This window comes from Anolis carolinensis, chromosome 2 (assembly GCF_035594765.1).
Source record: "Anolis carolinensis isolate JA03-04 chromosome 2, rAnoCar3.1.pri, whole genome shotgun sequence".
Taxonomy (NCBI): domain Eukaryota; kingdom Metazoa; phylum Chordata; class Lepidosauria; order Squamata; family Dactyloidae; genus Anolis; species Anolis carolinensis.
Window position 1 is genome coordinate 17,041,031 of NC_085842.1, and position 23,858 is coordinate 17,064,888.

General features: G+C 40.3%; 1 protein-coding gene across 4 annotated transcripts in view; it reads left to right on the forward strand.

Moving 5' to 3' along the window:
* Positions 1 to 23,858, forward strand: part of LOC100557115 (zinc finger and SCAN domain-containing protein 2) — a 32,463-nt gene extending 8,605 nt beyond the window's left edge. Inside the window, exon 5 of one of the 4 annotated variants that reach the window (XM_016996401.2) lies at positions 14,259 to 23,858. In XM_016996401.2, coding sequence (XP_016851890.2) covers positions 14,259 to 14,284 — 26 coding nt within the window. In that variant the 3' untranslated portion in view covers positions 14,285 to 23,858. Of the gene's footprint in view, positions 1 to 374; positions 1,016 to 2,796; positions 4,927 to 14,258 lie in introns of those variants that run through there. The other 3 variants (XM_062973275.1, XM_062973277.1, XM_062973278.1) reach the window with 3 other exon arrangements.

A 23,858-nucleotide genomic window follows, 5' to 3' on the forward strand; every position in this document is an offset into this window, starting at 1 on the left:
ATTTCCCATCTACAAAGGAAGTATACTAGCATTGAGGTTATAATCGGTATTTAATAACGATATAGGTCGATAATGTTTAATTTGCATCACTTTATCAGTCACCTCGTGTTTACAATATTTATATGGTGCACCTTACCCAGTCTACTTTTACAACCTCTCCGTTTTAATCCATGTTTTTATTAGTTCTTGTCATTTGTTTTTATTGGCTAATGTTTAAATTTTTATAATTGTGCATGTCTTTTGTCTATTGTTGTGTTTTATATTGCTATTGTTTTTATTTGGGCTTGGCCCCATGTAAGCCGCCCTGAGTCCCCTTTGGGGAGATAGAGGCGGGGTATAAAAATAAAGTTATTATTATTATTATTATTAATAAGCAGTCAAAGAAGAAGAACATGCCCTGGCAGAATATGTAAAGCAAAGTGAAGAACCTGCTTTGATTGAAGTCAAAAATCAGAAACTCCTCAAAGCACAGCAGACAAAACACCAGTACAAGAAAACCGCACTACAAACTAGAGCTGACAGCTGGCACAACAAAACATTGCATGGAAAGTTCCTTGACAAAATTGAAGGAAAAGCTGACAAGGAGAAGACCTGGCTCTGGCTCACGAATGGGATACTGAAGAAGGAGACAGAAGGCCTGATCTTTGCAGCCCAGGAGCAAGCCATCAGAACAAATGCAATTAAGGCCAAGATCGAAAAATCAGCTGATGACCCAAAATGCAGACTGTGCAAGGAAGCTGACGAAACCATTGACCATATCCTCAGCTGCTGTAAGAAAATCGCACAGACAGACTACAAACAGAGGCACAACTATGTGGCCCAAATGATTCATTGGAACTTATGCCTCAAGTACCACCTTCCAGCAGCAAAGAACTGGTGGGATCACAAACCTGCAAAAGTATTGGAAAATGAACATGCAAAGATACTGTGGGACTTCCGAATACAGACTGACAAAGTTCTGGAACACAACACACCAGACATCACAGTTGTGGGGGAAAAAGGTTTGGATCATTGATGTCGCCATCCCAGGTGACAGTCGCATTGACGATAAACAACAGGAAAAACTCAGCCGCTATCAGGACCTCAAGATTGAACTTCAGAGACTCTGGCAGAAACCAGTGTAGGTGGTCCCGGTGGTGATGGGCACACTGGGTGCCGTGCCAAAAGATCTCAGCCAGCATTCGGAAACCATAGACATTGACAAAATTACGATCTGCCAACTGCAAAAGGCCACCCTACTGGGATCTGCACGCATCATCCGAAAATACATCACACAGTCCTAGACACTTGGGAAGTGTTCGACTTGTGATTTTGTGATATGAAATCCAGCATATCTATCTTGTTTGCTGTGTCATAATAATAATAATAATAATAATAATAATAATAATAATAATAATAATAATAATAATATGGGTCTGATCCTTTATGTATTAAAACTACAGAAATGTTCAGTGGAATCAATGGGGACACCTTTTCCACATCTGTCTGGGTCCATCTGTAGGTCTTCAACCAAGGTTACCAAAGCAGTCTGTTGCATAGGCAGGTTACCTTGAGTGGCTCAAACCACTGTAACTCCACCTTTCTCATTTTCTACTGCCTTCCACTTTGTAGAACTTTATTATCTTTTTGATTGAGGTGCAGGATCTCATGTTTAGGTCCAAAGTAGGATGGCCTCAGTTTGACCCCTTCAACTCTCTAGAATAATTCATTAAATCAGGTTCCCTCCAGTTCATGCTGTGTGCAGCCTCCAGGAGAGAGCAGGGCTGAACGTGCCAGGCATTGAAGAGACGTGAATCAATGTGCATGCACCCCATTTCTCCCTTTATATAGACACATATTTTTGTCTTCGCGGTCAAGGCCCCAAGAGGAGTGGCCTTGCTAAAAAACTGGAGCCCATATTTATCTTGCTCCATGAAGGGTTTATGTACCAATTTTGATCCATTTGAGCCTTTGCAGTCCATACATGCACACCTTGAATTATGTATAAATTGATTTTTTTCATAGACAAAAACTTAGAATATATTCAAATTCAGGCTTGTGAAACTAACAATATAAAAAGTAGGGGGTGCTTTTTACAAAAAAGATTCAGGGGTTAAAATGGGAGAAATAGCATTTAATAATGTAAGTGTCGGGAGCTGATTTCTGTTGTTCAGGAAGTCACCATAAAGCCTTTTCATGAGAGCTCGGAGTCAGCCAGGGGTGTCAGTGGAACGATCTGAGAGCAGCTGAATGGACTAACTTTTCTCATGGAGAAAAACTGATAAGGATTGGAAGGAAAGGAGGGGTGTTAGTCAAAATTGCCATTAGCTATTTTTTCTTTTTTTGAGCTGCCGAGTTAGTGGCCCAAGTTGTTAACCAGACACTTCAGGGAGCGAAAATAAGGAGTGACAAAGCAGAGAGAACGTCAAACACCAAATCTGTGCAGCTTCAGTCAATCCTTTTTAAAATGGCAACTTTATTCTGGCTTCTAATCTGAATTTGGATGTTTGTTCTGCTGCCTGATGCCATGAGGTTAAGTTCACCTATCAGGCAGATCAAGGGTTTTTACCTTTCCTGTGCCAGAAGTACAGGGCATTCCAGAGAAAATAGGGCTAAGGAAACAGCTCTATTTTCCCCAGCCCTGGTTGAGTTATGATTTACTTTGAGGCTTATGTCCTGGTATAAGATTTAGAGCAAAAGACTATTGCCAGAGTTGGAAAGAGCTGTGGGGAAGGGCTGTCTCGACTAAATGCATTTTGTAATTTGTATATTTTTAAACCTTAATATAAGCTTTGCTTTTCAACACAATTCACATAGGAGTGAAGCCATTTAAGTGCTTGCAGTGTGAAAAGAGCTTCAGTCAAAAGGAACACCTTATTTGTCATCAGGCAACTCACACAGGAGAGAAGCCATTTAAATGCTTGCAGTGTGAAAAGAGCTTCAGTCAAAAGAGAAACCTTATTTGTCATCAAGCAACTCACACAGGAGAGAAGCCTTTTAAATGCTTGCAGTGTAAAAAGAGCTTCAGTCAAAAGCATCACCTTATTCGTCATAAAGCAACTCACGCAGGAGTTAAGCCATTTCAATGCTTGCAGTGTGAAAAAAACTTCTGTCATAAGAGAAATCTTATTACTCATCAGGCAATTCACACAGGAGAGAAGCCATTTCAATGCTTGCAGTGTAAAAAGGGCTTCAGTCAAAAGAAAGACCTTATTCGTCATCAGGCAACTCACACAGGAGAGAAGCCATTTCAATGCTTGCAGTGTGAAAAGAGCTTCAGTGAAAAGAGCAGCCTTGTACGTCATCAGGCAATTCACACAGGAGAGAAGCCATTTAAATGCTTGCAGTGTGAAAAGAGCTTCAATCACAAGTACATCTTTATTAGTCATCAGGGAACTCACACAGGAGAGAAGCCATTTCAATGCTTGCAGTGTGAAAAGAGCTTCAGTCACAAGTACATCCTTATTCGTCATCAGGCAATTCACAAAGGAGTGAAGCCATTTAAATGCTTTCAGTGTGAAAAGAACTTCAGTCACAAGAGCAATCTTATTAGTCATCAGGCAACTCACACAGGAGAGAAGCCATTTCAATGCTTGCAGTGTGAAAAGACCTTCAGTCTAAAGAGAAACCTTATTCGTCATCAGGCAACTCACACAGGAGAGAAGCCATTTAAATGCTTGCAGTGTGAAAAGAGCTTCAGTCAAAGGGGAAACCTTCTTAGTCATCAGGCAGTTCACACAGGAGAGAAGGCATTTAAATGCTTGCAATGTGATAAGAGCTTCAGTCACAAGAGCAATCTTATTAGTCATCAGGCAACTCACACAGGAGAGAAGCCATTTAAATGCTTGCAGTGTGAAAAGAAATTCAGTCAAAAGAGATACCTTATTAGTCATCAGAAAACTCACACAGGAGCGAAGACATACAAATGCATAGTATTGAAAGAGCTTCAGTCAAAAGAGCAGTCTTCAGTTGGACATCGTACCTTGTTGGTCATCAAGCAACTCGCAGCAGAGGAAAACTAGAGTGGATAGATCTGCAGTTGAAACACAAGTCTTCTTTTTAAATTGTTAACCCATATGGAAGAAATGGGGTAAAGTGAAGTTCCTTTGTTTTACATCAGAGGGACCTAGAGCATCTTTGTTACAGAAACACTCAGTTAAAAAGCCATAGCTTTTGGGGAAAATAATAATCTGACCAATTTTCTTTGATGAAATATCCCATTAAGCATAACTGATACCGTGTTTCCCCGAAAATAAGACAGTGTCTTATATTAATTTTTGATCCCAAAGATGCGCTAGGTCTTATTTTCAGGGGATGTCTTCTTTTTCCATGAAGAAGAATTCACATTTATTGTTGAACAAAAAAATGAACATTTATTATATACTGTACAGTAGTTGTCATCACAAACCAGCATAACCAGACAAACTGAATCCTATCAATAATTTCTTGTTACTTCCATTATTTCCATGTACAACACTCTATGGTAGGTACATTTACTGATCCTGCATGCTCTGGTGTTCTGTTCGACGGGCATGCTTCCAAACAAAAATTTTGCTAGATCTTACTTTTGGGGGAGGCCTTATATTTAGCAATTCAGCAAAACCTCTACTAGGTCTTATTTTCTGGGGATGTCTTATTTTAGGAGAAACAGGGTAATATTTTAAGAGCTAAAGGAAAGATATTTCTGGATTTTTCATCCATTCATGTATTCTGGTTAATGCAAATATATTCCTGTCATGTATATTCAGGGTTAAAAATACATTTAAATGAGATTTTTGATTCAAAGTGCGGGAATGGATTTCATGTAGTTATATGTGGGATTGAATTTTCTTGTATGAAATAACTAAGAAAGAATCACTGAGAAATAGTTTTCTATTTATTCATGCTTACTAGTTTCTGTGAATCTTTCTTGTCCTATCAATAACATATAAATAATAATCAATCAAAGATGTGTATGTGTGTTTGTGTGTATTAAATGTCCAAAGACATACGGTGTTTCTTAAAATATGTAGGTAAAAATCTAGTTTAACCTGAAGAAAAGGCTTGTTTAGAATTCTGAGTCTCTTTCTGTATGTGATGATATTAACGGAATGATTTTGCACTGAGTCTATTTACAAAGGTCTAAAGGAAAGAATCTGAATGATGATTTCCTTTAGGTCATCTGGTTGGTTGTGATCTTGGAATGTCCTGGCTGAAAATTAATTAGGCAATTTTAATCCATTCAAACAGGGAAGGTTATTCCCACTTAGTCTTGGTCTTTTCTCCAGACTGACTAGAAAATAATCTATTAAGATTTTGCAAGAGACATTGGTAATGTAACATGTCTAGAAATGGTCGTATTGGGAAAGACTGTCCTAAAATATAGGATCAGTTCAGCTAAGCTTTTGTGAATTATTGGTACCTGTCCTCTGTTTTGTATTACTTTTCATCATTCTCGGCATGACTCAATTTACTTGCTTTTCAAACAACCTTATTATTTAATGGTGGTTAGTATTAATTTGAAAGGCTGTTGAGGAAGGATGAGGTGCTTTCAGGTGGAATATTCACAGATCCTGTCTTAGGATGTATACTGTGTTTGCTAGAATAGGGTGTGTGTGGTCTAGAAAGACAGATAGAAAGAAAGAGAAAATTGGGATGGAGTTAGCACACTATTCAAAAATAAATATACAAATATTAAAACAGAATTAAATATAAACAGCATTCACACTTAAAACTATTCAAACATAAGATTCACACTTAAAACTATTCAAACATATTTGATGTATAATCAAAGCGAAATTCCAAATGCCTAGCAGCAGATAATCTATATCTATCTATCTATATCTATATTCTATATATATAATAAAAGTGAAATGCGAGTATGTATCAGCGTTTTGATTGGCCTGGCGGAATATGTATCAGCGTTTTGATTGGCCTGGCGGAATATATGCTCGCGTTTTGATTGGCCTGGCAGAATATGGATCAGCTTTCTAATTGGCCGGCCAGAATATGGGCCAGTTCTGATTGGCCGCCACTTTCACAGGCCACTGGGATCGCTGAGGGAAAAACTACTACCAACTGGCTTCGTTCGGCCTACTTCTCTCCTCAGAACGATGCTAGCTTTGGGACAGTTAACAGCCTCGGCCTACACTTTGGTAATCCAAAACACCACTGCCACCACCAGAAAGGCCGGACCTGGACCAAACTTGACACACATCACCCCATGAACCCACTGACAACGGATGGCCCCCTTTGGCCCCTCTGCTGACATGTTTAAGGCCTTCCAGGCTGGCCCCTCGCTGCTAGGCCGAAAAGGAGGACGCCATCTTGCCTCAGCTTTCAACTTCTTTGTAAGGCCCTACTTTCCTCAAAAGGCAGCAGAGAACATTTATTATCTTTTTAACAATATGCTTATGAACATTTCTAGTCCCCAAAGCCCCAATCTAAGCCTCCTTTGATCATTTTGCTAACACGTTTCAGCCCTTGCAGCCTGGGTCCATTGTGCTAGGCCACAAAAGAGGCGGCCATCTTCCCTGTTCCAAACAGAGCAGCTTTTGCCTGTGTCTTTTGGATACAGCACTCTCCTTCAACAAGGTAAGGCGGCAGTACGTAAATACTATTCACAGCAGACTAAAGAGAAAATAATGACTATCTTTTTATTCTTTCCTTTTAAGGATCGTTTACTCCCCCCCCCCCAAGTTTTTACTGAGGCAAAAAGCTACCACAGAGCAGGCTTTGGCCTACTCACTCTAACAGGCTTGACACATACAGTCTCCATGGCCTACTATACATCCGGGCCCTGTTTGGAGTGGGATGGACCATGGATGATGGACTTGCATATGGGAGTTGTAGTTCACCTGCCCCCACTGAACCCAGCTGTCTTATTTATACTACTATTGCTTGACATTACTTTTATGTTTTATTTATATGGTGGATGTTAGCACGTGGCTTAATGACCTTGCAAGCCACTTTGGGTCAATTGCAGAAAGGCGGGGGAGAAATATCAGAATTAAATAAATACATAAATAAATAAATGTCTCAATGGTATGTATGGTTGGAATTACCTTCTGTCGGGAGGGCTTGAATGGTCTCTTCCTTTGTGGCAGACGGGGCTGGACTGGATGACCTTCAGAGACCCCTTTCAAATCTAGGACTATCTATCTCCCAATCGTATTTGTGACTGGATGGCCATCTGTCGGGAGGGCTTGGATGGTGTCTTCCTCTATGGCAGAAGGGGGTTCAACTAGATGGCCTTTGGGCACCCCTTCTAACTCTAGGATTGTATGGAAGCCTTTAAACCAGGCACGGGCCAACTTGGGCCCTCCAGGTGTTTTGGACTCCAACTCCCACAATTCCAGAGAGCCTACCCCATGATGCGCTTTATGTCCTGGTGCCGTTTGCAGGATGATGGACCATGGGTGATGGGATATGTAGTACTTTCAATCACTACGATTCCCACAGACCACTGCGATGCCCACCAGTGACGGAACTGGACCAAACTTGGCACACAGATGGGACATGCAGTACCTTCACTCGCTTCTTGAGACCACAGCAACTGCTACATATGACAGAACTGAACCAAATCTGGTATATATATCCCAAATGACACACTTTATATGTTGCAGCAGTTTGGGGGAGGATGGACCAAGGACGATGGGATTTGCAGTACCTTCATCCAATTTACCTCCCACAGGCCGCTGTGATTCCCATGAATGACAAAACTGTACCAAACTTGATACAAAGGTGCAATGTGGCCCCCTTTACGTCCTGATCTGGTTTGATGCAGGATGGACCTTGGATGATGGGATTTGCAGTACCCTTATCCTATTCACCTCCCACGGACCACTGTGATACCCATGAAAGACGAAACTGTACCTTATTTGGCATACAGGTGTAATATCACACAATTTATGTCCTGGTGTGGTTTGCAGGAGAATGCACCAAGGATGATGGGATTTCCAGTACCTTCATCCAATTCAACTCCCACAGACCACTGTGATGCCCATGAATGATGAAACTGTACCAAACTTGACATATAGGTGCAATGTGGCCCACTTTACATCCTCCTATCATTTGAGGGAGCAACAGACCATGGATGATGGGATTGACAGTACCTTCACTCACTTCCCCAGACCACTGCAACCCTCACCAATGTCTGATCAAGACCAAACTTGACATATCGAGTCCCCATGACCTGCTTTACATGTGAAGCTGTTTGGAGGGGGATCGATCATGGACTTGCATATGGGAGTTGTAGTTCACCCGTACCAACTAAAGCCAACTGACACTGGATCGAGACTAAACTTGGAACAAAGGCAAACAATTCCGTTCTCAAATAACCCGGGCACCGCCGGGCCCCCAAGCTAGTTAACAATAAATCCAATTACGTATTCAAAATGGGTTCCGGAGATTTCCTTCTGTGTAGAATGAAGCCAGTGTTGTGCGGTGGATTTGAGCGCATAACTATGACTCTGCAGACCAAGGTTCTGGCTGGCCATCAAAACCCACTGGTTGACCATGGATGAGCCACACACTCTCAGCCTTGGAAGACAGCCATGGCAAACCCCTCTGAACAAATATTGCCATAAAAATCCTGTGATGGGATTAGCATGATACGGAAATGACTTGAAATTATTCAACCCAGAGCAGGGCCTTAGATTGGCATAGATTTATCTCAGTGAGTCATTTGGCTCTAAACCTACCGCTCCACCCCAACATCTGTGGCCTGTTGAAAAAAGAAGCTGGTGGAAAGTAGAATGCAGAGGAGACGATATGGGGCGGACAAGGCAAAAGGGGTCATGCAACCCAAACTATGTAAGGAAGTAGTTTACCTAGCTACTCTAGACAAATTCAAATCTCCAGGGGCAGATGAACTACTTCCTGACCCTATGAGCTGCTCAATAGTGGAACTCTCTGCCTCGGAGTGTGGTGGAAGTTGTGGTTGTGTGTTTTCTGGGCTGTATGGTCATGTTCCAGAAGTATTCTCTCCTGATGTTTCATCCACATCTATGGCAGGCATCCTCAGAGGTTGTGAGGTTGTCTTAGTTTCAGCCTTCCTTTGTATGGCAAACTGCAGGAGCACATGGTCACTTGCCCCTACGGATCGACTGCATTGATCAGGTCTTCCACGTTTGTTAAGATGAGATCAAGAGTAGCCGATCCCCTTGTTGCCTCTTCTACCTTCTGGACCATAAAATTGTCTGCAAGGCAAGTGAGGAATTTGTTGGACTTTGACCTCTTGGCCGAGTTTGTTTTCCAGCAGATATCGGGATAGTTGAAATCGCCCATGACTACTATATCTCTTCTTTGTGCCTGTTTGGTCAGTTGCTGACAGAAGGCTTCATCAAGTCCTTCATCCTGACTCGGAGGTCTGTAGTAGACACCCACAATGAGATCTTTTTGAGTCCCGGTTCCCTAGATTCTTATCCAGATGCTTTCAAGCTGGGTTCCCAGATTATTTATTTATTTATTTCCAGCATTTATATCCTGCCCTTTTCACCCGAAGGGACTCAGGGCAGCTTACAACAATGTAAGTCTTGCATTTCTTCTGCAATATAACTGCTTTTGACATATAAAGCTACTCCCTCTCCTCTCCTCTTTGTTCCATTTCTGTGAAAGAAGTTATAGCCCTCAATGGCTACATTGAGGTCCCTCATGATCTTCCCTGGCAGTCACGCCTGCCTCAAACAGGCAAGATTTCTTTCTCCCACTGAGGACATCATTCCCCGGTGGCACAGTGGGTTAAAGCCTTGTGATTTGAAGGTTGGATTGCTGACCTGAAGGCTGCCAGGTTTGAATCCAACCCAGGGAGAGCGCCCCCTCTATCAGCTCCAGCTCCATGCGGGGACATGAGAGAAGCCTCCTACAAGGATGGCAAAAACATTTATTTATTTATTTATTTACAGCATTTATATTCCGCCCTTCTCACCCCGAAGGGGACTCAGGGCGGATCACATTACATATATAGGCAAACATTCAATGCCTTCCAACATAGAACAAAGACAGGACAAACATAGGCTCCGAGCGGGCCTTGAACTCACGACCTCCTGGTCAGAGTGATTCATTGCAGTGATTCATTACAGCTGCTCTCCAGCCTGCGCCACAGCCCGAACCCAAAACATCTAAACATCCGGGCGTCTGCAACGTTTTTGCAGACGGCCAATTCTCTCACTCCAGAAGCGACTTGGGTTGCTCCTGACATGAAAAAAAAAATCGGCCACCCCAAGGCTGTGGAACGACTTGCCATTAGAGCTCCAACAGCTAGATCAACTGTTCGAATTTAAGACCCTGAGAGCTTCTTGCTCTGGTTCAGTCAGGGAGTAGAGATGTCCTCGCGGAATTGGGGCCCCCTCCACCAGGTCAATGGCACAGTCATAGGGTCTATGTGGGGGTAGTTTCTCGGCTTCCTTTTCATTGAAAACATCCCAAAAGTCCAAATATTTCTTGGACAAGGTGATGATGGGTTCTGCGTCTGTGGCATGGCAGACCTTGGCTACTAGACAATGATTTTGGCAATACCTTGAGGCGAACTGCAGTTCTCTGTTGGACCAGGAGATGTTTGGGTCGTGGAGTGTCAGCCACGGGATACCCAAAATCACGGGGAAATGGGGAACCTCGGTAACGAAGAAGGAGATTTCTTCCATGTGTTCTCTTATCCACATTCTGGTGGGCTCGGTCCATTGGCTTACTGGACCTGTCTTCAGGGGTCGGCCGTCTATGGCTTGCACCACCCGGGCATTCTTGAAATCATGATATTGTAGTCCCAGAGAGTCAGCATAGTCTCTATCGATGAAGTTGTTTGTTGCCCCTGAGTCTATCATGGCATGGATCATGACGGGTCCTTTTTTCACTGACCACAGCGTGACCACCAGGAGAAATAGGACCCCCGTTTGCGGCTCTTGAGTGGAGTTTTTGACCGGGTTGGCGAGCCCTTCTACGCCCGGTCGCTGGGTTCCCCCGCCGGCTTTGTTCCAGCCGCCTCGGCAGCCTCCGCCTCCGCGGAGGACGCCGCCGCCAGAAAGGCAGCGGGCTTCTTTTTGGCTGGACATTCTCTGGCGAAGTGGCCCCCATTTCCGCAATACCAACACAGATTCAAGCGTTGGCGACGGGCCTTTTCAGCAACATCTAGTCTGGGGCGCACGTTGCCCAACTGCATCGGCTCCTCCTCGCTTCCCATGGGGTTAGGGGCTGGCGGTGGGGGTCTCCATACTGGACGAGGCTGGACAATGGTAGAAGTGGGAGGCTTTACTCTGGCCCTTCCACTCTGGCCCCGGAGCCACTGTTTCTTGTTGGCAAGCAAGACTTCAGCCCGCAAACACTGGGCGATGAGTCTTTCGAGAGTCCCAGGGGGGTCCACCTTAGAGATTTCTTCCTGCATCTCGATGTTGAGGCCTTCGCGAAACTGTCCTCTGAGGGCTATATCGTCCCAGCCAGTGTTTTGAGCCAGCACCCGGAACTCGGCTATGTATCGGGACAACGGTCTGTCCCCTTGGAAGAGGCGTCGGAGTTTATGGCCGGCCGCCTCTTCGTCGTCCTCGATCCCCCAGGTTTTCCGAAGGTGGTTCAAGAATTGCTGCGCGGTGTTTAGGTGCGTGGACCCCGCGTCGTACAATGCCGTCGCCCAAGTGGCCGCAGGCCCATCTAGGAGACTGAAAATCCATGCCACCTTGACGTCTTCTTGGGCAAACTCGGCTTGACGGGCTTCTACATACGCTTGGCACTGACGACGGAAGACATGAACCTTGGAGGCTTCTCCAGAAATCTTGGTTGGTAGCGCTAGAGCAGGGAGACGGGCTCCTCGTTCCTTCAAGCCCCGTATCTCTCCCTCCTGCTCTCGGAGTGTGTCCCGGATACGATTGAATTCATCTTTAGAAATGGTGTAACTGAGTGGTTGAGCTGGGGTGGCCGCTCCGGCTCCTGGTGTTGACATATTGGCCTTAGGTTATTTGGTGCTGTGTTGGCGGAGTCAAACTGTCAGGACCCTGGCTGCTGGGCACCAAAAACCTTACACGGAGGCCAATCTATCTAATATCTTTATTAAGGAAATATATAAAAGCAATAAAAACAAGTGACGAATATAGTTCAAAAGCAGACCTTTCAAATGAGGTCAAATATAGTCCAAAAATGTATTGTCCAATAAATGATATTAGAGTTCAAAGTTTTAATCCACTTGACCGAAACACACACTTTTGCCAAGCAATAGTGTGGGGAATTGTCAGAGTCTTAGAAGTCCAATGAAGCTTGACAACAAGGCTGGAAATAAACTTGGTACTTGACTAGGTCCGTGACTAGAAACAAGGCAAAACGTGAAGCGTGGAACAAGGTCCGTGGTTAAACAGCAAGGCAAGGCAAAGGCATGAATGCTTGATCCGGGAAGCAAGGAACTGGGGTTACGAAGTCCACACACGATCTCTCTCCTGAAGCTGATCAATTGACTCCGCAAAGAATCTCCCGCGTCAAACACCTATATTGGGTCTCGTTTTCCCGCCAACAGAACTCTTTCCCTAGAGAACAAGAAGCGAAACCCAACTCTGTCCAGATGCAAGACTCCTTAGAATTTCCCAAGGGAAGCAGGCCTAATGAGCCTGTTGTTTGGCAGCGATCCGTAAACTCCTCCGATGTGCTTCTCTGACTCCTCTGTCTCTAGAATAAGATTCTTTCCTGGGAAACGGAGGGGAGTAATGCCCAAGGCCTGTTTTACTGAATTCTTGAGGGCAAACATCGACATCCGGCAGGTGAAGTGACTCCGGCTCTTGCTGAACCGGCGAAAACCCCATGTTTTCATCTTCATCTGCCACAATAGTACTAGGAACAGGACTACAAGGCCCATGAGGCATCACAAGACCTATCTCTTCCAGGAGCCCTACCCAGACAGTTCTAATGATGGATTTTAAACTTCAACTCCACGTGTTTTTTCTGTATTTCAATATATTTAAATATGTGTATTTTACAGAGTGTTTTTAAATGAGTATGTGTTTTTTTTCATATAATTTTTATTAAAGAGAAAAAGATCTATATACATAAAAAGTGGGGGAACAATATGCAGTATAGAAAGTTAGGAAGAGAGAAGAAGATAAAGAAATATATATACATGGAAAGTGGGAGAACAATATGTGTTTAGAAAAGCCAGAAAGGCAACACAAAAAAAGAAAAAAAAAAAGAAAAAGAAAAATACACATACACACAGGGATTTTCAGTGACTTCCGCTCTAACTCTTCCTGTAAACAAAAAAAGAGAGTAACACCTTGGTACTATCACTATTAATACTAGTAATAAATTCTTTCCCACTTGTATCTTTAAAGTTTCTCCAAGTAATCTTCTAAAAGTGACCAATCTGTTTTTTTCCTTCCTTTACCACTGTTATCTTTTAGTAGAAAGGTTAGTTTATCCATATCTTTTATATCCATTATCTTCATGATCCAATCATTTATATTTGGGGACGTGTCCAACTTCCAGCCTCTAGCAAAAACTATTCTCGCTGCTGTTGATAGGAAAGTGAACCATTTGTCCATATTTGGGTCTGCGAATAGTCCCGGATCAAATATTCCCAAAAGGTAGTATTCTGGTTTCATTGGAAAATGTTTCTTAAGAATTTTTTGACATTCGGCATGTATCTTTTTCTAAAAATCAGATGTCCTTTTACATGTCCACCATAAATGAAAAAAGTACCTTCATTTATCTTACATTTCCAACATTTGTTGTCCATATTCTTGTACATTCTCCCAAGTTTTGCTGGAGTCATATACCAGCAGTGGAGCATTTTCAAATAATTTTCTTTTAAGTCTGATGCATAAGTATAATTCAGTTTCTTCATCCAGATTTCTTCCCATTCCTTAATTTGTATTGGTCTTCCAATGTTTCTTGCCCACTTTGTCATTGAATTAGTAATTTGTTCTGTTTCGGTAGACCACTCAAGAAGTTTATTATATATTACAGTAATTAATTTTTTCTCTAATTTAATCAATTTTTCCCAAAAATCTTCCTCAGAGAATCCTACTTTAATATCCATATTAAAATATTCTTTGATTTGTAAGTATTGTAACCAGGTAACTTCTTTATATTTCATTTGTATTTCTGTATATGATTTTAATTGAAGAGTAGGTGTTTTCCCTTTTAGTAGGTCTTTGTATGGGGGCCAGTTAAACCACCCTAATAACCTTCTTTGATTAGCTTCAAGAGGCGATACCCATTTTGGAGTTTTTGTGTAAAAGTTTTTCTTATACTTTTCCCACACCCTCATTAGTGCTGATCTAATAAAGTGGTTTCCGAAATTTTTCTCTATTTTTGTCTTCCCATACCAGATATACGAATGCCACCCTCTTCTTAAGTCAAAACCTTCTATTGTAAGTACCCTTGATTTGGTAAGTTTTATCCAGTCGCTTATCCAGACCAAAGCGCTTGCTTCGAAGTATAGTTTCAAGTCAGGAACTCCGAATCCTCCCTTTTTCTTGAGATTAGTCATAACAGTGAATTTTATTCTTGGTTTTTTCCCCTTCCAAATAAATTTCGTTAAGTCTTTATTCCAATCCGTAAATATTTTCGTATTTCGAATTATAGGGAGATTTTGGAACAGATAGATCATTTTTGGTAGGATATTCATTTTTATTGCTGCGATTCGGCCTAATAAAGATAGATTTAACTTTTTCCAACACTCCAGTTCCTTCTGTATTTCCTTCCATTTGTTTAAATAATTATTTTGAAGTAATTGACTGTTCTTTGCTGTTATCCATATACCCAAATACTTTACTTTTGATAAAATTTTAAACCTATTGTTTGTTCCAGTTTTTCCTGATTCTTCTTTGAAATATTTTTAGTCAAGATTATTGATTTTTTCCTATTAATTTTTAACCCCGCCACTTTTCCAAATTCCTCTATACTTTCAATCCATCTATTTATATTTGATCTAGGTTCTTCAATAATGCAAATTATATCATCTGCAAATGCTCTTGCTTTGTATTCATGCTTGTCAATTTTTAATTCTTTTAAATCTTTATTGTTTCTAATATTTCTCATTAGAATCTCTAAAGAAAAAATAAAAATTAACGGTGACAGTGGGCATCCTTGTTGGGTCCCTTTGGATATGGGGAATTCATTTGAGAGTTGTCCATTTATCATTATTCTGGCCGATTGTTGGCTATATATTGCTTCAATTGCATTTTGGAATTATAATAATAATAATAAAACTTTATTTATACCCCGCCACCATCTCCCCAACGGGGACTCGGGGCGGCTTACATGGGGCCATGCCCAAAACAATACAATGTAAACAGCATATAAAAGAACAGCACAACAAAATACAATAAGCAAAACAGTAAATAATATCCATTACAAAATAAAACAAGGAGACAATAAAAACAAGGGCAGACCACATGAACATTAAGTTAAAACTCGGGGTGAGAAAGACATAAAAATAAAAACCAAACAGGGTCATAAGGGAGTGGGGTATTCTGGAGGATAGATATTAGGGGGAGCAACGGAAAAGAAATATAAAATGGTTACTCTCCAAAAGCACAGCGAAAGAGCCATGTTTTCAAGTCTTTCTTGAAGGCTGCTAGTGTGGGGGCTTGCCTAATCTCCGCAGACAGAGAATTCCACAATCGGGGGGCCACAGCAGAAAAGGCCCTCTCCCTTGTTCCCACAAGGCGGGTCTGGGATATCGGGAGTGGGGACAGGAGAGCTTCCCCTGATGAACGAAGGGATCGTGTAGGCTTGTGATAGGAGATACGGTCACGAAGGTAGGTGGGTCCCAAACCGTTTAGGGCTTTATATGTGATGGTATACACCTTGAATTGGGACCGGAAAATAAACGGCAGCCAGTGGAGCTCCTTGAACAGGGGAGTAGATCTCTCCCTGTAACTCGCCCCCGTAATTAACCTGGCAGCCGAGCGCTGGACCAATTGTAGTTTCCGGGCCGTCTTCAAGGGAAGCCCCACGTAGAGCGCATTACAGTAGTCCAACCTAGAGGTAACTAAGGCATGCACCACCGTGGTCAAGTCAGACTTCACGAGGTATGGTCGCAGTTGGCGCACAAGCTTGAGTTGTGCGAAGGCCCTCCCGGCCACCGCCGACACCTGCGCCTCAAGCGTCAGCGCTGAGTCCAGGAGGACCCCCAAACTGCGGACCTGTGATTTCAGGGGGAGTGCGACCCCGTCCAGCACAGGTTGCCACCCAATACCCCGTTCCGACGCGCGACTGACCAGGAGGGCCTCTGTCTTATCAGGATTGATCCTCAGCTTGTTCCTCCTCATCCAGTCCGCCACAGCGGCCAGGCATCCGAGGGGCTTCCTTGGAGTCAGATGGGAACGAGTAGTGGATTTGCGTGTCATCTGCGTAGAGATGGCAACGCCCTCCAAAACTCCGGATGACCTCTCCCAGCGGTTTCATGTAGATGTTGAATAGCATGGGGGATAGAATAGACCTTTGCGGGACCCCACAGGTCAATGGCCAGGGGTCCGAGCAGGTGTCCCCCAGCTTCACCAACTGGGAACGGCCCTCCAGGAAGGATTGGAGCCACAGCAGAACCGTGCCACCGAGCCCCATCCCAGAGAGCCTCCCCAGAAGGAATTGATGGCCAAAGTCTAATTCTCTAAACAATAATTTTAAAAAATCCCAATTTATATTGTCAAACGCTTTTTCAGCGTCTAATAAAAGTAAAGCCAGTTCTTTTTTTTTAATGTATTTTTATTGAGATCTTTTAATACAATGCTTAAAAACTGGGGGAAAATCACACTTTGGGGAAGGGGGATGTACTGGTAAGGGGAGGGTGGTTAGGGAGGGGGTATTTCATGCAAGAGGGGGGAGAGGAGAGGATAGAAAGGGAGGGGATATGAGGTGGAATGATTTAAGAGTGTGTATTCTTCATTTGTTTAACTCTGCAGATTTCATCATCAGATGACCATTCCTCTTATGACGAGTGTCCTGATCACTTTTGGGTGTTTCCTTTTTCCTCTTCCAAGAGCTCTAATCTCTATTTCTTTTCCTCTGATTCTAGCATTCTTTGTCTTATGTATTCCTCGAAATTTGACCAATCCGTTTCTTTTATTGGGTTTCCTTGTTGTTTCTTCATTAGGAATGTCAGCTTGTCCATATTCTTTATATCACTTATCTTTATCAGCCACTGGTCTGTTGTAGGTACTTGGTTTGATCTCCAGATTCTTGCAAAAACAATTCTGGCCCCCGTGACTAAATAATTTAAGATCTTTTCTTCGTTTTTTCCTAAGTTCGTGTTAGTCACCCCTAACAGATATAGTTCTGGTCTAAATGGTAAGTCTTTTTTCAATATTTTCCGGGATTCTTTGTGTATTTCTGTCCAATATTTCTTCGTTTTAGCACATGCCCACCACATGTGGAAAAAATTTCCCTCTTTCTCCTGGCATTTCCAGCATTTCTTTCGTTTATCTTTCTTGTAGTGACCTAATTTTTTCGGAGTTATGTACCATCTATATATCATTTTGAACTGGTTTTCTCTAAGATCCGAGGCATAATTAAATTTCATATTTTTAACCCAAAACTTTTCCCATTCTTCGTATAGGATTGGTCTTCCTATATCCCTTGCCCACTGGGTCATACATGTCTTTACATGTTCAGTTTCAGTATCCCATTCCAGTAATTTTTTGTATATTTTTGTAATCAACTTATTTTCCGAGTTCAGAATTTTTTCCCAGTCCGAATCCAAATTCATGAAACCTTTCTGTTTATCTTTGTTGAATTGCTCCTTTATTTGTCTGTAGTGTAGCCATGTTATTTGCGGGGATAATTTCTGTAATTCTTCTTGTGATCTTAAAAGGTAATCGTTATCCTGTCTTATAACCATGTCCTTATATGTTGGCCAGTTCAGTTTTCCTCGTTGTTCCTTCAATATTATTTCTAGAGGCGCTAACCACAGTGGGGTTTTGGGGAACATCCTGTTTCTATATTTTATCCATATCTTGTTCAATGAGTCTCTTATTGTATGGTTTTTGAATGTTCTCGCTTCTTTTTTGTCTGGGGTGCCCCATGTAAATATATGCCAACTAGATTTGAGGTTAAAGCCCTCTAGGTTTAGAGTTTTCTTACTTTTTAGGAGCAACCAGTCTCTTACCCATCTTATTACACAGGATTCATAGTATAGTTGTAGGTCTGGAAGATTCATTCCTCCTCTGGATCTGTCATCTGTAAGATTTTTGAATTTTATCCTCGGCTTTCTTCCTTGCCATACGAATTTCGATATATCTTTTTGCCATTCATGGAAGGGTTTTTGCGTCCTAATGATTGGTAGGTTTTGGAATAGAAATAGCATCTTTGGGAGTATATACGTCTTGATCGCTGCTATCCTTCCTAATAATGATAAATCTTGACTATTCCAGCTGTTTAGATCTTTCTTAATTTCTTTCCACTTGCAGTCATAGTTGTTTTTTATAAGATGATTATTGTTTGTTAATATATTTATTCCCAGGTATTTCATCTTGGTTATGATTTTTAAACCTGTTTTCTCCGATAGTCTTCTTTGTCTATCTTCTGTCATATTTTTCGTCGTTGCTTGGGTTTTCCCTAAATTTATCTTAAGGCCTGATATTTCGCCGTAGTTCTTCACCTTTCCTATCCAGTTTTCTGTGGTGTTTATCGGGTTTTAATGATGCACATCATATCGTCTGCAAAAGCCCTGCATTTATATTTTTGTCCTTGAATTTCCGCCCCCTTTAAGTTTTCGTCTTGCCTGATATGGTTTAATAATATTTCCATGACCGATATAAAAAGAAGAGGTGACAGCGGGCATCCTTGTCTTGTCCCTCTCTGAATCTCTATTTTCTCCGACTCCAATCCGTTTATTATTATTTTGGCCTCCTGAGAGTTGTAAATTGTTTCTATTGCGTTTTGCATATGTGTTCCAATATCCAATCTTCTTAGTAATTTTTTGAAAAAGAGCCAATTTACACTATCGAATGCTTTTTCTATATCCAATGACAAGAATAGTATTTCTTTCTGTTTTTCCTCTTCATAATATATATAAAACAATATCACTTCTGCAATGCTAATAAGCCAGGCAAGTGGTTAACGAGGAAACTGAGGAAAAGAAAAGAAAAGCCATATATAAATATAATAAAAACTAAAGAAGCAACGTTCACAAGAGAGGATGACATATTGAAGCAATTCAGAACCTCTACAAAAAAGAAAACATAGAAGAGGATAAAATAATAAAATTTCTAGAACAACAAAATCTAACCAGGGCCACAGAAGAACAGAAAAGAGATCTTAATAAAGAAATTACGGATCGGGAAATTAAAAACGCAATAAAAAATTTGAACTCGCAGAAGGCGCCAGGTCCAGATGGACTGACTGCCGCATATTATAAAACATTTGAGGAAATTCTTACTCCACATTTAAAAATTATCATGAACCAAGCAATGTCAGAATGCAAAATCCCACAGACCTGGAAGCAAGCAACGATAACAATGATCCATAAAGAGAATTCGCCAGACACTGATATGAAAAGCTATAGACCTATCTCATTGTTGAATGTGGACTACAAACTATTTGCAAGCATATTAACAAACAGATTAAAAGATTTTTTGAAAACCTGGATAAAAGAGGAACAATCAGGATTTCTACCCCAACGAAAAATAAGTGATAACATCAGAACGATCTTAGATCTAATCGAGTAAAGCCAGTTCTTTTTGATGATGATGTTTGTAATATTCCAGGGTATCTACTATAATTCTTACATTGTCCTGAATGCTTCTGTTCGGGAGAAAGCCTGTTTGATCCTCTCCTATCCATTCCTTTAGAAAATTCCTTAATCGACTGGCTAGGATATTTGAAAAAATTTTGTAATCCGTATTTAATAAGGATATTGGACGATAATTTGCAAACTCTTCTAGATCCGCACCTTCTTTTTTTAACATTACTATTTCGGCTTTCTTCCACGTGTCCGGAATTTCTTTATCCCTTAGTGCCGCGTTCATTAGTCTTTTCAAAAACTGGACAGTCTCTTCTTTCATAACTTTATAAAAATTGGCTGAATACCCATCCGGTCCTGGTGATTTGTTTATTTTTAAATCTTTTATAGCCTTGATAATTTCCTCTTCTGATATTTCTCTGTTTAGTGCTTCTCTTTGTTCATCAGATATTTTGGGGAGATTTTGTTTACATAAAAATTCCGTTATTTTTCCTTTATCTATTTTGTCTTCTGTATATAAATGTTGGTAATAGTCCTTAAAATGTTCCAGAATATCTTTATCTGTAACCAACAGTTTTTCCCCAGCTTTAATTTTGGAAATATGTTGTGATTGTCTTTTCTTCTTAATTTGTCTGGCAAGCCACTTCCCTGTTTTATTAGCGTTTTCGAAATTATTTTGCTTTACGTATTTCATTTGTTTCGCCAATTGTTCCAATTCCAAATTATTTAACTTTTTTTCATAGATATCCAATTTGTTTTTAGTTTTACTATCCTTAGGGTTACTTTTCAGTTGAGATTCCAGTAGTCCAATCTCTCTTTTAATGTCATTCAGTTTCTTATCTTTCCACTTCCTTTTCCTAGAATTTTGCTGTATTAGATGGCCTCTCATAACCGCCTTGTAAGTATCCCAAACAGTTTGCATTTTTACTTCTTCTGTATCATTAATTTTTAAAAAATCCTTAGTTATATTCTTATTTTTAAGCACATCCTCTTCCAATTTTATTAAGTTGTTATCTAATCGCCATTTCCAATTTTGTCTTTTATAATTAATAATCATCTCTAATGCATTATGGTCCGAAATATCGCTGCGAAGAATTTGAATTACTCCAATTTTTGTGGAAAGTGTTTTTGAAGTCCAAATCATATCTATCCTCGACCAACTCTGATGTCGATTTGAATAAAAGGTGTAATCCTTCTGATTTTTATTTCGTTCTCGCCATATATCTTCCAGTCCTAATTCTTCTTGTAACAAGATAAAGTTTTTAGGTAAGGTATCTATTTCTTCCTTTATTTTTTTTGATTTTTGATAAGTTTTGTCCAATTTAACATTTATTACCCCGTTGAAATCTCGTAACATAATTATATAGTCATATTCGTCTTGGGTTATTTTTTCTTTCAAGTCTTTTATGAATTGTGTTTTAGCTCCATTTTGGGCATAAATATTACAAATTAATACATTATTACAGCCAATCTTTGTCTTTACACCAATCATGCGCCCCTCTTGGTCTTTAAATTTTAATTCCGATGGTAGAGTTTCATCTACATAAAGCACTACACCTCTTTTTTTTTTCTTCTGCCGAGGAAAAAAATTCGTTCCCTAATTTTTTTTGTTTTAGATATGTAGAATGTTTTCGAGCAATGTGGGTTTCTTGCAATGCTATTATGTTATACTTCCCTTTACTAATTTTATTAAAGAACCTATTTCTTTTATTAGGTGAATTCAGACCATTGATATTGTTTGAGTAGCATTTTATTTGTTTTTCAAAATCACTCATCATCTATTTTTTTGTCTTTATCCAAATCATCGAGGTTTCCATCATCATCCTCATCATCATCTGTCAACTGCGCGCCTGCTTCTAGTGGTTCACCCTGCGGAGAGTAAAATCTACGTTTCTTTGGTTTCTTTGTGCTTGGGGATGGTGGTGGTGACTTGTCTTCTTTCATTTCTTTTCCCTTGTTTAACTTCTTCAAAAAATATTTCGCTTTTTCTTCTGATGTTAGCCAATATTTCTGGTCTTTATAGGTAACCATGACCCCTTCATACTTCTCCCATCTGTATCTTATTTGTCTTTTTTTTAGCTCATCCGTTAAGAAAAAATATTTGCAACGTCTTTCTAGGGTAGCAAGTGCGTATTCCTTTAATACTGCTATTTTCGTATTTTTATAATAAATTGGGTTCTTGCTGTTTTGTTTTAATACTTCATTCCTGATTCTTCTTTTGACAAAATACACAATAGTATCCCTGGGGACTTTATTCCTCTTAGCATAGTTGGTTTGCACACGAAAGGTACGATCAATTTCTCCATCTATTTCTTGCTCTGTACGCTCCAAGCATTTAGCAATTAGTTGGACCATTATTTGTCTTATATTTTCCGAAGCTTGTTCTTTTATGTTTCTGAATCTTAACTGGAATTCTTTTTCGTTAATGTCAAACTTTTCTTGTAATTTTTCCAGCCTTTCATTTTTAATAGTAAGTGCTACCATCTTTTGTTGCACATTAGTTTGAATTTTATCTCTTTTAGCATTTTCCATTTTTATTTCCTTGATATCCCCTATAGCCTCTGTCAGTTCACTTCTAAATCTCCCTATTTCTTCTTTAATTTCTTTTTTCATTTCCGACATTTCTTCTTTGTTTTTGTTGTACTTCTTGTTTCTCTGCCATCTCCTGTATATCTTTTCACAGCTCGTTCATCAGGCAATCCTGTTTCTGAGAAATTTTCTGAATTTCCCGCATCAGGTCATTCATATTTGTGTCTCCAGACAGAGAGCTTCTTCTTCCCAAATTGGGGTTTGGCAAACTTGGTAAGCTCTTAATGTCTTTTGGCTTAGTAGATGTCATTGTCTTTATCTTTCCTTATTTATATTTATTGATGTCTTCTCTTTCGCAGGCCTCAAAAGGGTCTTTCACTTATTTCCCTCTTGTTCCAGATGTCTTAATGTTCCATGCAGTATTTCCACACTCTCCCACAAATTAGGGTTGCACCTTTAGTTTCCTTTAACTTTAAAACCAAGGATTTTAAACTTGCACCTTTGTTATTTTCTTTAACTTTAATCCAGTCAACGCACCATCCAATGTTCCTTCTCTCTTTTTATTCTTCCTTTCTCCACCGTCGTCTAGTGTCCGCTGTCCCACTGTCCTCGTTATCCTCGTTGTCCTCACTGTCTCTCAAACATTCATCTGTTCGTTAGTCTTCCTTATGGTTATTATATTCTTCTTATTTACCCCTCTTTATTTAAGTTATTTAAGTTTTAATCACCTCCCCCCTTTTAGTTCCAATTAATACAAAGTTGATAATATCATATAATTAATTAGGTCGGGAGGGGATCCTTAATTTGCTGGTAATCCACTGATATCGTTCCGTTTTTATTTTTAAAATTGATTATTCGCAGTTACCTGCCACTCTAGATCGCTCTTTCTCACTGGTTCCTGTTGTCCCAAGTCCTCCCAGTCCGATTTTTATAAATTCCGAGTCACTTCCTTCTCCTTTCTTCCCTTCCACGTTTCCCTTCGTCAGTCTAGGGTTTCGTTAGCCAGCTCTTTGGTGTGAGCTCTTCCACTCCTTTCCTCCCCACCAAATTTGTTTCCAAGGGGGCGGATTTCCTAGGGCACCATCTCTAGTTCCCTTCCTTTTCCCAGAGCGCCACGAGGCTTTTTTGTTTTGGAAGAAGGGTATCAGTGTAGTCAAAATAGTCTGGATTTCAAGGTCAGTCAGTCAAATTTATGAGTTTTCCATTCTGGAGCCGTTACACAGACCCCTTTATATTTGTTAAGAATACCAATATTAAATGATTTAATTGCATATAATAAATACTCTCCGGGATATTATTGTTCAATCTGTACTGGCTTCTTTGTTGCACATTTAATCCCGTCGGTTTTATAATCTTATCTTGTCTGCTTCTATCTCCTATTAAATAATAATCTGACCAATATCTCATTAAGCATAGCTGATAATATTTTGAGAGCTAAAGGAAATATATTTCTGGATTTTTCATCCTTTCATGTATTCTGGTTAATGCAAATATTTCCTATCATATATATTCAGGGTTAAAAATACATATAATTGAGATTTTTGATTCGAAGTGCGGGAATGGGTTTCATGTAGTTATATGTATGTGGTACTGAATTTTCTTGTATGAAATAACTAAGAAAGAATCACTGAGAATTTGTTTTCTATCTATTCATGCTTACTGGTTTCTGTGAATCTTTCTTGTCCTATCAATAACATATAAAAAATAATCAATCAAA